We start from the raw sequence: 9,436 nt of genomic DNA, 5'->3' as shown, positions 1-9,436 counted from the left end.
TTTTTTTTTTTTTGTGAGACAGGGTCTCACTATGTAGTTGAAACTGACCTGGAGCTCACTATGTAGCCCAGGCTGGTCTCGAACTCACAGTGATCCTCCTGCCTCAGCCTCCTGTGTGCTGGGATTATAGGTGTGCGCCACCAGGCCCGGCTTTATTTCCATTTTGTTAAAAAGCTTGACTCAAAAAAGTTAATAGTTTTAAAACTGAGATCAAAATAATGAAATCATTAACTTTTAAAATTGATGTGAGGCCAGGCACGGTGTGCATACCTGTCATCCCAGGTTCCTTGGGAGGCTGAGGCAGGAGGATGGCAAGTTTGAGCCTAGCCTGGGCAATGTAGCAAGACCCTCCCCCCTAGAAGTTTAAAAATAGAAAAGCCTGAGGATTTAGTCTTTGTGATTCCTTTTGGGGGTTTAAACCCTAGTACTCTGAGTTAGCCTTGCTTAGTTAGCTAGCTAGCTAAATCAGTAAATGAATCAATAAATAAAAATAAATTGGCAACGGAAATAGCTCAGTGATAGAACATTTGCCTAGCGTGTGTGTGAAGCCCTGTGTTCCATGTCCAGCACTGAGGGAAGAATAAAGTTAAAGCTTTTTTAACCTTCAAGTAAAATTTTTAGGCCAAGTGTTTCCCAGGCAGTGCCAGGCATGGTGGTGCACACCTATCCATCATTCATGAGGCTGAGGCAGGAGGATTGCCGAGAGTTCGAGGCCAGCCTGGGCTACATAGTGAGCTAGAGGCCAGCCTGGTTGACACAGCAAGACCATGTCTCAAAAAACAAACCAAGTCTAGGCAAGAAAATGAAACATTTGTATGCATTCTTCTTGCAGGGAAGGGTTTCTGCTATTGTGCTTTAACTAGAACATCAGGTCTTGGTGCCTTGCTGTTCTCCGTGGGGACAGCTGTCCTGGAGAGGGGTCCCGGGGACCTAGTCTCATCCCAGGGCTCACCCCTGCAACTAAGTGCCCCCCAAACTCTTGTGTTGTCCTGTGTCCTTTACATTCTGGAACCCATGCTCTCAAGATTTAAATAACCGTGTGAGGTCTCCCCTGTGGGAACCCAGGGCTGTGGCCTCCGTGCTTGGCTCCGCTGCTGTGCCCAGAGTCCCGGAAGCTCCGGACATTCCCAGCTGAGGGCAGCAGAGAGACCCCAAGAGGACGTTTAAATGGCTTGTTGATTTGATTTGATTTGCACTGGAATCTGCGATTTGTAAGGGAACTGAAGGAACAGAGTGAAGAGTTTTGTGATGAAACCTACTAGAAATAATTGGCTGATCAAAACTGTGAACGAGTTTTATGATCTGGTAGCATGTCATAACTGATTATTAAATATATTTTTTTTTAGTCCAGGTCTTTCTGTGTAGTTAAGGCTGGGCTTGAACTCACTGTGTGGCCCATGCTGGCCTCAAATTTATGGTGGTCCTCCTGCCTGAGCCTCCCAAGTGCTGGGATTACAAGCACCGACTCCCCCAGCTGATTATTAATTTACTTTTAAAAATCACTGCTGGATTTTCCATGTGATGTCCATTCTTCACATTGTAATAGCCTTTCCACTCATTCTGAACATGAAAGCAGCTAGAGGAAGCCCATAACCAGGCAGTGAGGAGACAGCGTTTGAAAAGAACCCACCACATTTTAATGTCAGCGATCCTGCTCTGTGTGGGCAGGAATAGAAAGAAGAGGAAGCGCCAGGCGTGGTGCTGTGCAGCTGTAATCTCAGCACTTCAGGGGCTGAGGCAGGAGGATCGCCCCGAGTTTGAGCCCGGCCTGGGCTACATAGTGAGTTCAAGGCAAGCCTGAACCATATAGTGAGACCGTGTGTCACCCCCCGCACCCCGAAGCAGAGGAAACAAGATCATAGTCCCAGGTGTGTTAATGTGTTCGGATTTAGGAATGAGAAAGAAATTTCCAAAGGTGAGGATATTGGAATGGGCTTCTTCTTTAAGTTTGGGAGGAGTTACCTGGAACATTCTTTGGGATGTTTTCAGACAGGGTCTCCCTGTGTATTCCAGGCTGGCCTTGATCTCAAGGCGATCCTCCTGCCTCAGCCTCCCCAGTGCTGGGATCACAGGTATGCGCCACCACAGTTCTCTGGGGCTTGTTCAGTTACCCTGCCTTTCTTTCCTTCTCTCTGCTCTCCATGTGCTCTTTCCCCTTGCTGGAATGTTTAATTTAGCAGAGGCTCACAAGGGCGTTTTTGTGAGGAATCCTGGCAACTGTTAGACCTGGCGTAGCACTGTGTAGGTTTTCTGTTCCTGAAAACTCCTAGAGGAAATGGTTTAAATCATTTTCAAAAGACAACTCTGTCAAAAAGGAATTGACGCGGGACATCTGACCTGATAGAAACTGGATGTACTTCTGGTGGAGGCCACTCTGTGTGCACACAGAATCTAGCATACAGGACAAAGGGTGGCACTGGGTGGTCGTCAGCCCGCATGTGTGCAGCTGAGGCACAGTTGCCTGTCAGTGAGCAGTGACTCCCGGCTTCACTTCTCTGCATTCCCTAGAACTTAGGCTCCTCCTGACCGGGTGGCCCCTGGGAGCTGTGCACACGCCTGCAGTCCGTCCCTCAGGAGGCCAGGCCAGGAGCCTTGTCATGAGTTCGCAGCCTTGGAAACAGCGAGATCCTGCCCAACAAAAGCAGGCCGGCCTGGGGAAGTAGAGTCAGGGCTTGTTGGGCCCCTGGGAAGCTTGCTGGCAGGAAGGTGAGGTTCTGTTCCTTTCTCGCCGAGCAGTGCTGGGTGTTATCTTCCTGATGTGGGGAGGAAGTGGAAAAGCAGAGGCGCCTGACCCCTGACTGGCAAGTGTACGGGGTCTGTGCTTCAGGCTCAGAAGCCTAAAATTACCTACATTGATAGGGAAGGTGCTCGCTGTTATGTGGGGAAAGAATTCCATTAACCACTTTAGAAATGAACATGCAAATGCGGGTCCTGTACGCTGTCTTCACTAACTAAACTCTTAGCTTCCTTTTTTCGGTTTTTTGAAACAAAGTCTCTCTGTGTGGTCCAGGCTGGCCTGGAACCTTGCAGCCTATTTCTACTTCGGTTAATGTCACTCATCCTGCTGGCGCGTGGACTTGGGGCCATGAGGTCCGCAGTATGTTTTCCCCTTTGCATCCACCCCATCCTCTCAGTGCCCTCTGGAGCCTCCCTGATTCAGCCTCCTGCACTATTGAAAGACAGTGAAAAGTTCCCAAGGGCTTTTGTGCATCTGCTGGGGATTCAGTTGCAGTTTGCTCACCTTAGGAATTTGTGTATTCTTGAGGAAAACAAGCTCATTCACAGAGCAGTGAGAGCACAGGTAGAAGAGACCAGTGGACCCTTTGGGGCAGAGTCGGGAAGGTTCTTCGAAGTCAAGGAGTTTTGGCACTGGAAGTTGCTCGCTATTTCTTAGCAGTGTGTTTCGATCTTAGGGTTTTGAGCCTTGTTTTATTTTTATGTTTTGCAGGGCTACGTATTGAACCCAGGGCTTCCTGCACGCTAGGTGAGCATTGTAGCACGAAGCCACACACCCAGACCTATCCAGCTTATTTTAACATTTAAAGCTTTCTTCTATTATTTGCAGCCCTTGAGATTGAATCCTGGGCCTTTTCCTGGGCCTGACTTTTGTACTTTCACTCCTTTAGCATCCATGTCCATGTGAACTGATTAATACTTTCTGTTTTGTTGTTGTTGTTGTTTTCTTTTGTTTGTTTTTTGGTTTTTTGAGATCCAGGCTCATTATGTAGCTCAGGCTACAGGCGTGTGCTGCCACCACCAGCATGATCACTATCTTCTTAACTACAGCCTTGGAAGTGTTTGACCAACAAGTACTTTTTAGCTCTCTAGACAAAGCAAACCTACTTTCCTCACAATGCCATAGCATCTTTACTAATTATCAGAAATTCTTACACTGTGGAGTCCAAAACAGTCCTTTGTTGGCTGATTGGGAAAGCATTTTTGGTTTTTTTTGAGACAGGCTATCTAGTCTATGCTGGGCTTGAACTCAGTGTGTAGCCCAGGCTGGCCTGGTGATCCTCCTGCCTCAGCCTCCATTTGGAAGCCAGGCCTGGCAGCACACCCTGCCCTCCTACCCAGGAGGCTGAGGCATGAGAATTGCTGGTTTGAAGACAGCCTAAGCAATTTAGCTAGACCCTTCCCCAAGATAAAGATAAAAGACAAAACAAACAAATTTGGGAGGGGGTCTGGGATTTAGTTTAGTGGCACTGTCCCTGTCTTGTTAAGCAAAAATTCCAGAGTTAAATCCCTGGTACTTCAAAAAAAAAAAGGAGATTGAGGCTAGAGAATTTAAAGTTCAAGCTCAGGGCTTTGGATGTAGCTCAGTGGTGCCACACCTGACTCGCAAGTGCAAGGTCCTGAGTTCGATCCCTGGTACCAAAAAAAAAGAAAGTTCAAGACCAGTCTGGGTAATTTAGCAATTTAGCAAGACTTTGTCTAAAAATAAAACAAAAAACAAAACAAAACCCAGCTGGAGACATAGCTAAGTGTGAAGGCCCTGGGTTCAGTTGTCAGTACTGCAGAAATAATGACAGCAACAGTACTGATAAATTCAGTTTTAAAACTATAACAGCCATATACCCCGGTGCTCTCCTGCATAGTCCTAGGGTTCTCTCTCCCGCTGACACTGCCTGTGCATCTCACCCTGGTTTCTGGGCAGCTTTTCTGTGATGCAGGTGCCCTGGGGCATTGGACGTGAGGGGGGATGGACGGGTGGGCCTTGCGCTGGGGCGCAGTGTGCAGTAAAGGTGCTTGCCTGGCCGGCAGGGAGCCCTGACTTCAAACCAAGCCATGCCTGGGACTGTTCTCCTCTGTTCTTGCAGCCTAGCCTGCTCTCACCCTGTTCACTCTGACCTGTTGGTTCTCACAGATCCCTGCCAACCCAAGGCAACAACAAATAACCTGATGAATCTTGCTGGAAAAGTCTCTTTTTGATGGGTTTGGTGGCGCGCACACCTGAATTCCCAGCACTGGGGAGGCTGAGGCAGGAGGATCACTGGGAGTTCAAGGTCAGCCTGAAATATATAGGCGGACCCTGTCTCAAAACCTTCCTCTACCCCCCACCCCCCGCAGGGTGTGACTCCCCTGTCCCAGGAGCTCCGAATGGGTGATAAGCATCTGTGTGCCATGCTGGCTGTGCCTGCTGCATGGCCCATGGCCTAGGACTGAGGACCTGCTCCGAGCGAGCCGGTGTGCTCCGCTGTGTCAGAGCCGGTGGCAGCTTCTCTCGGGCTGTGAGGTTTCCGCAGCCTGGGCAGTGGCGGGCACCTGGCCAGCTGGAGCGGGCCCTCGGGCTGCTTTGAACCTGGTACCGCCCCCCTCTCCTCTCCTCTCCACTCTGCCCATATCCGTGCAGCCTGGCAGCAGAAAGGCATTTCTGGAGTCGGCTTTTCCTGAGTCTTTTCAGCCGAGAGCAGAAAGCATGGCTTGGGTGTCTCAGGAACTTTCCTGTGGAATTCCCCTCCAGATTGGATGGCAGCAGTGGCTGCAGAGTGGCTTCCCCGTGGGGCGGGCAGGCAGACCAGAGCTGGGGATCGGACTTCAGCCTGGGTCGGAACCATCCAGAGGGCTCCTTAGAATGCAGATTACTGGGCCCGGTACCTGTAGAGTTTTTTGGTTTGTTTTTAAGAGGTTTGGTGGGTTAGGTTTCCTTTTCCTTTTTCGTATTTTGTTTTTCTTTTTGAGACAGAGTCTCACTGTGTAGTTCAGTCTGGCCTTGAACTCACTGTATGTAGCTCAGGACCAGGCGGCTCCTGCCTCAGCCTCCCGAGTGCTGGGATTACATCCTGTTGGCACCTGCATAGTTTATTGTAATTGGAAACATTAGCTTCCAGTCCACATGGATTCGTTCGCTTCTAATCACTGAGGTCCAAAGGGACAGCGGCCCTTGGCCTGTTCCCGGCCCTGCCCTCTGTGCCCGGGGCCTGTGTGCTGGAGGCCTCTGCTTTCATTCCGTCCAGGCCGGGAAGGACAGCGGCCTACAGCAGACACAGGCTGAGGGTGGGGGGAGGGAGCCTCTGGAAATGTGCCCCCCATCCCCAGAGTCGGATTTTTAAAGCAGAAGGCCTTTGCGGGGGCTGTCGCTGGCCCCACCCCCCATGCCCAGTCCTGTCCGGGAGTGTGAGGCGCCCACAGGTCACTCACAGGACGGTGGGTGGGTTGGTTCCCAGCTAAAACAGCATCCCGCTTTCTCTGAAGCAGCCTTGGACCTCCCCAGGAGGGACGCAGGGATCCCGACCTCAGCCTCAGTGACCCACCCTCGGACGAGGCCGACGTCAACAGCTCTGATGAGGAAGATGGCAGCTCTACTTCAAGTAAAGGGGAGCCAGAGCCACTGGAGGAGAAGCAGGTATACTCTGGTAACTGTTATTCCTACTCTGTACCTGTTGGCCTGTCGCCATGGTTGTTTTGTTTTTGTGATTGGTATTTTTGAAGAGCAGTCCTTGGGTACATGCCTATGACTCCCAGCCTTGGGAGGCTGAGGCAGGAGGGTTGCTCTGAGTTTGAGGTCAGCCTGTGCTACATGTCTCACCCCCCCATAATAAAATGAAAGCAGTGCTTATGAATAATGTTTATTAGCATGACGTGGACAAAATCCCCAGTGAGTGACCTTAATGCTTATAAAATATTTTTTCAAATTTATTTATTTATTTTTTGCCACCGGGGATCGAACTTGGGTCCTTGCGCTTGCAAGGCAGGCCACTGAACCACTGAGCTAAATACCTGGCCCTATTTTTTCAAATTTAAACATAACTCCTGTTGTAAGATAGTACCTCAAATGGAATGTTTACATGTAAATATTACCTAGATTGTTTGTAAGTTTTAAGAAACTTTTTGCTAATGTTCACTGGCTTTTTATTTTTTTGGATAATGAAAACTTGTAGGATTGTTCCTCGTTTTGCTACCAGTTCTTCGATTCCTTGAAGGAAGAGAATTATATGAATTTCAGACACAGCTGCATTTTTTTTAAGGAACAGAAAAAGATACTGTTAATAATGGCACAGTTTTCATTTGCTCTGTGCCCTTGCTTGCAGTGCCCCTGTTAAGTCTGTGTCTGTAAATATGGGCCTGTGCACGGCCAGGGAGGTGGCTCAGTGGTACCTGCCTCTCCTGAGTTCGATCCCTGGTACTGGAGAAAAATAACAGTGGGTCTGTGCGTTGACTACTGGGCCTTCCCAGTTTGCCTGGTGCTGGTGGTCGGAAACACTTCAGGATTCCCAGTGATCCACTGAACTTCCTGCCTCTCTCTGTCCTCTAGACCCATCTGACCAGATGCTGGGTGAATGCTTTTCTCTTAAGTAATTGTTTTCATGCTGGCAAGAACAGAGTCTTTGGAGCCAGAGGACCCTGTGTTCCCTCCCACCACTTCTTCACTGCTGTGTGATCTGGAACACCTTAATTTCCCTCCTGCTTGGCCTTCTCGTCTGTAGAGAGCGGAGGAACAGCGCGGAGGCTTTCCTGGTGTCCTGGTGCCCTGGTCTCCTGATGCCTGAGTGGCTGCTGCTCAGAGCCATGCGTGCCGTAGGTCTGACCAGAGAGGCTCGCCTGAAACCCCAAGGGTGTTCAGTGGCAGGCGGCCGCCCACTAGCCAGTGGGACTGTGGCCAAGAAGTCGTGCACAGGCCCCGGATCCCACCCTCGGAACAGGGCGCCAGAGGAAGTCGGGGGAGCATAGCGCCCCCGCCCGAGGTGGCTCAAACGTCAGAAGCGCGTGGAAGCCAGGAGGAAGCTGGCAGCTGGCCCCGCTCCCGGAGCCTGCAAAGAGGGGTTTGTTTCCTCGCCCTTGTCTTCTGCCTCCCGGCGGGGCCGCAACACCTCCTCCCTCCCGTGTCCTCCCCACGGAGCTCTGTCTGTGCCTACAGTCCTCCCACCTCGTCCTGGCGCTAGGGCCCATGTGGTACCGTGTCGGGGCGGAGGAGCAAACAGGAGCTCAGATGCTGCTTTCTGTTCCTGGAACGTGGCGTCGTGAGGGGAACACGCCCGCTTCTCGTGTCTGTGCTGCGAGCCCCGTGTGCTGGCACACTCGGCCAGAGAAGTGGCCTAGGACGGGCCCATGTCACATGAACAGACAGGCCCTGGACGCGGCGGGCAGCAGGCCTTGCATCCCAGAGTTGAGATTTCAGCCGAATCCACCTCTGTTGACAAATGGGAGCGTCATTCACCGAACACGGTTCCAGCCGTGCTAATCCCTGTGGTCCTCTTTTCAGAAATGTTTTAGTTACGAAGTTTGCATTGTTTCAATGCCTAATAAATGTTCTAAATGAAGTATAGTAACCCCAGCATGGGCATGGTGGCCCACACCTGTAATCCCAGCACTCAGGAGGCTGAGGCAGGAGGATCACCATGAATTTGAGGCCAGCTTGGGCTAGGTAGGGAGCTCAAGGCCAGCCTGAACTACACAGTAGGACTCTGTCTCAAAAAACCAATAATAATAGTCGTAGTAACAATAAAAAAAATGATTATTTCATTTTTTGTGTGTGTGTGTGTGGTTGGAGTATTCACCCTAAATATTTGGCTCCTTGTCCTTTTTCAAATCTTTATTTTTTAATTTAAAACATTTTAAGGTAGGGCCTCACCATGTGGTTGAGGCTAGCCTTGAAATAGTTGTGTAGCCCACCCACTCTGGCCTTGAACTTGAGGTGATTGTCCTGCCTCAGCCTCCTGAGTGGCATCATCACCACACCAGGCTTTTAAATTGTCTTTATAAAAGTGCTCATCTATTCCCTCATGAATAGTAGGATGAACAGCTGAAGAGAGCACTGTCCTTTAGGTATTCATCGTGCTGTGCCTTGTGTTTAGGGTGACTTACTAATGACGAGACTCATTAGGGGGTCTGAATGTCATCATTCTTTGTTTCTTACCAAAAGCCTAGAGCAGAATAGAAGAGACCTTTTCACCGTGCTGTCAAAAAGAAAGGTAATTTTCACCATTACTTGTTTTGAGCAAATATATAAAGAGAACACAGATTGCAAAGCTGGATTTGTCACAAGATCAGAGCACAAAAGTGGGTTTCACATCAAAGGTTATGTCTGGGATTTGACTTATTTTAGGACCTTGACAAAATAACTTCATGTATTTATGGCTCATGTTTCAACTTTTACAGCAGTGTGCTTTTGGGGGGTAATGTTATTTAACAGGCAGTCTGCTTTGAAATGTAATGTAATTTAAGTGGGTATTTATTAACTGAAGAGCTGAGATGCCAAATATGGCCTCTTTGAGGGCTTACAGGGAGGTGTGTTTTTCTACTATCGTTTGACTTGGTCAGAATTAGTCACTGTTCTGAACTGTTGTGTAGTTCAGGCTGGATTGGAAACCGCCTAGCCCAGGCTTGCCTAGCTAGAACTCTTGATGATCCTCCTGCCTCAGCCTCCTGAGTTCTGGGATTACAGGTGTGGGCCACCATGCCCGTCTTGTCATTAGTCTTACCAGTTTTGTTTTTT

At 49.5% G+C, this 9,436-nt stretch overlaps 1 protein-coding gene across 1 annotated transcript in view; it reads left to right on the top strand.

Moving 5' to 3' along the window:
• The window catches only part of Fgd6 (FYVE, RhoGEF and PH domain containing 6), an 83,863-nt gene that overhangs the window by 33,140 nt on the left and 41,287 nt on the right, over nucleotides 1-9,436 (top strand). Inside the window, exon 3 of the mRNA XM_010629223.1 lies at nucleotides 6,196-6,346. Within this exon, the coding sequence (XP_010627525.1) occupies nucleotides 6,196-6,346 (151 nt within the window). The remainder of the gene's footprint in view (nucleotides 1-6,195; nucleotides 6,347-9,436) is intronic.

Source organism: Fukomys damarensis, unplaced genomic scaffold (genome assembly GCF_012274545.1).
Source record: "Fukomys damarensis isolate Sample0158 unplaced genomic scaffold, DMR_v1.0_HiC HiC_scaffold_15, whole genome shotgun sequence".
In the NCBI taxonomy this organism is placed as follows: Eukaryota; Metazoa; Chordata; class Mammalia; order Rodentia; family Bathyergidae; genus Fukomys; species Fukomys damarensis.
Note: the sequence above shows the minus strand (reverse complement) of the source record. Positions and strands in the feature narration are given on the sequence as shown.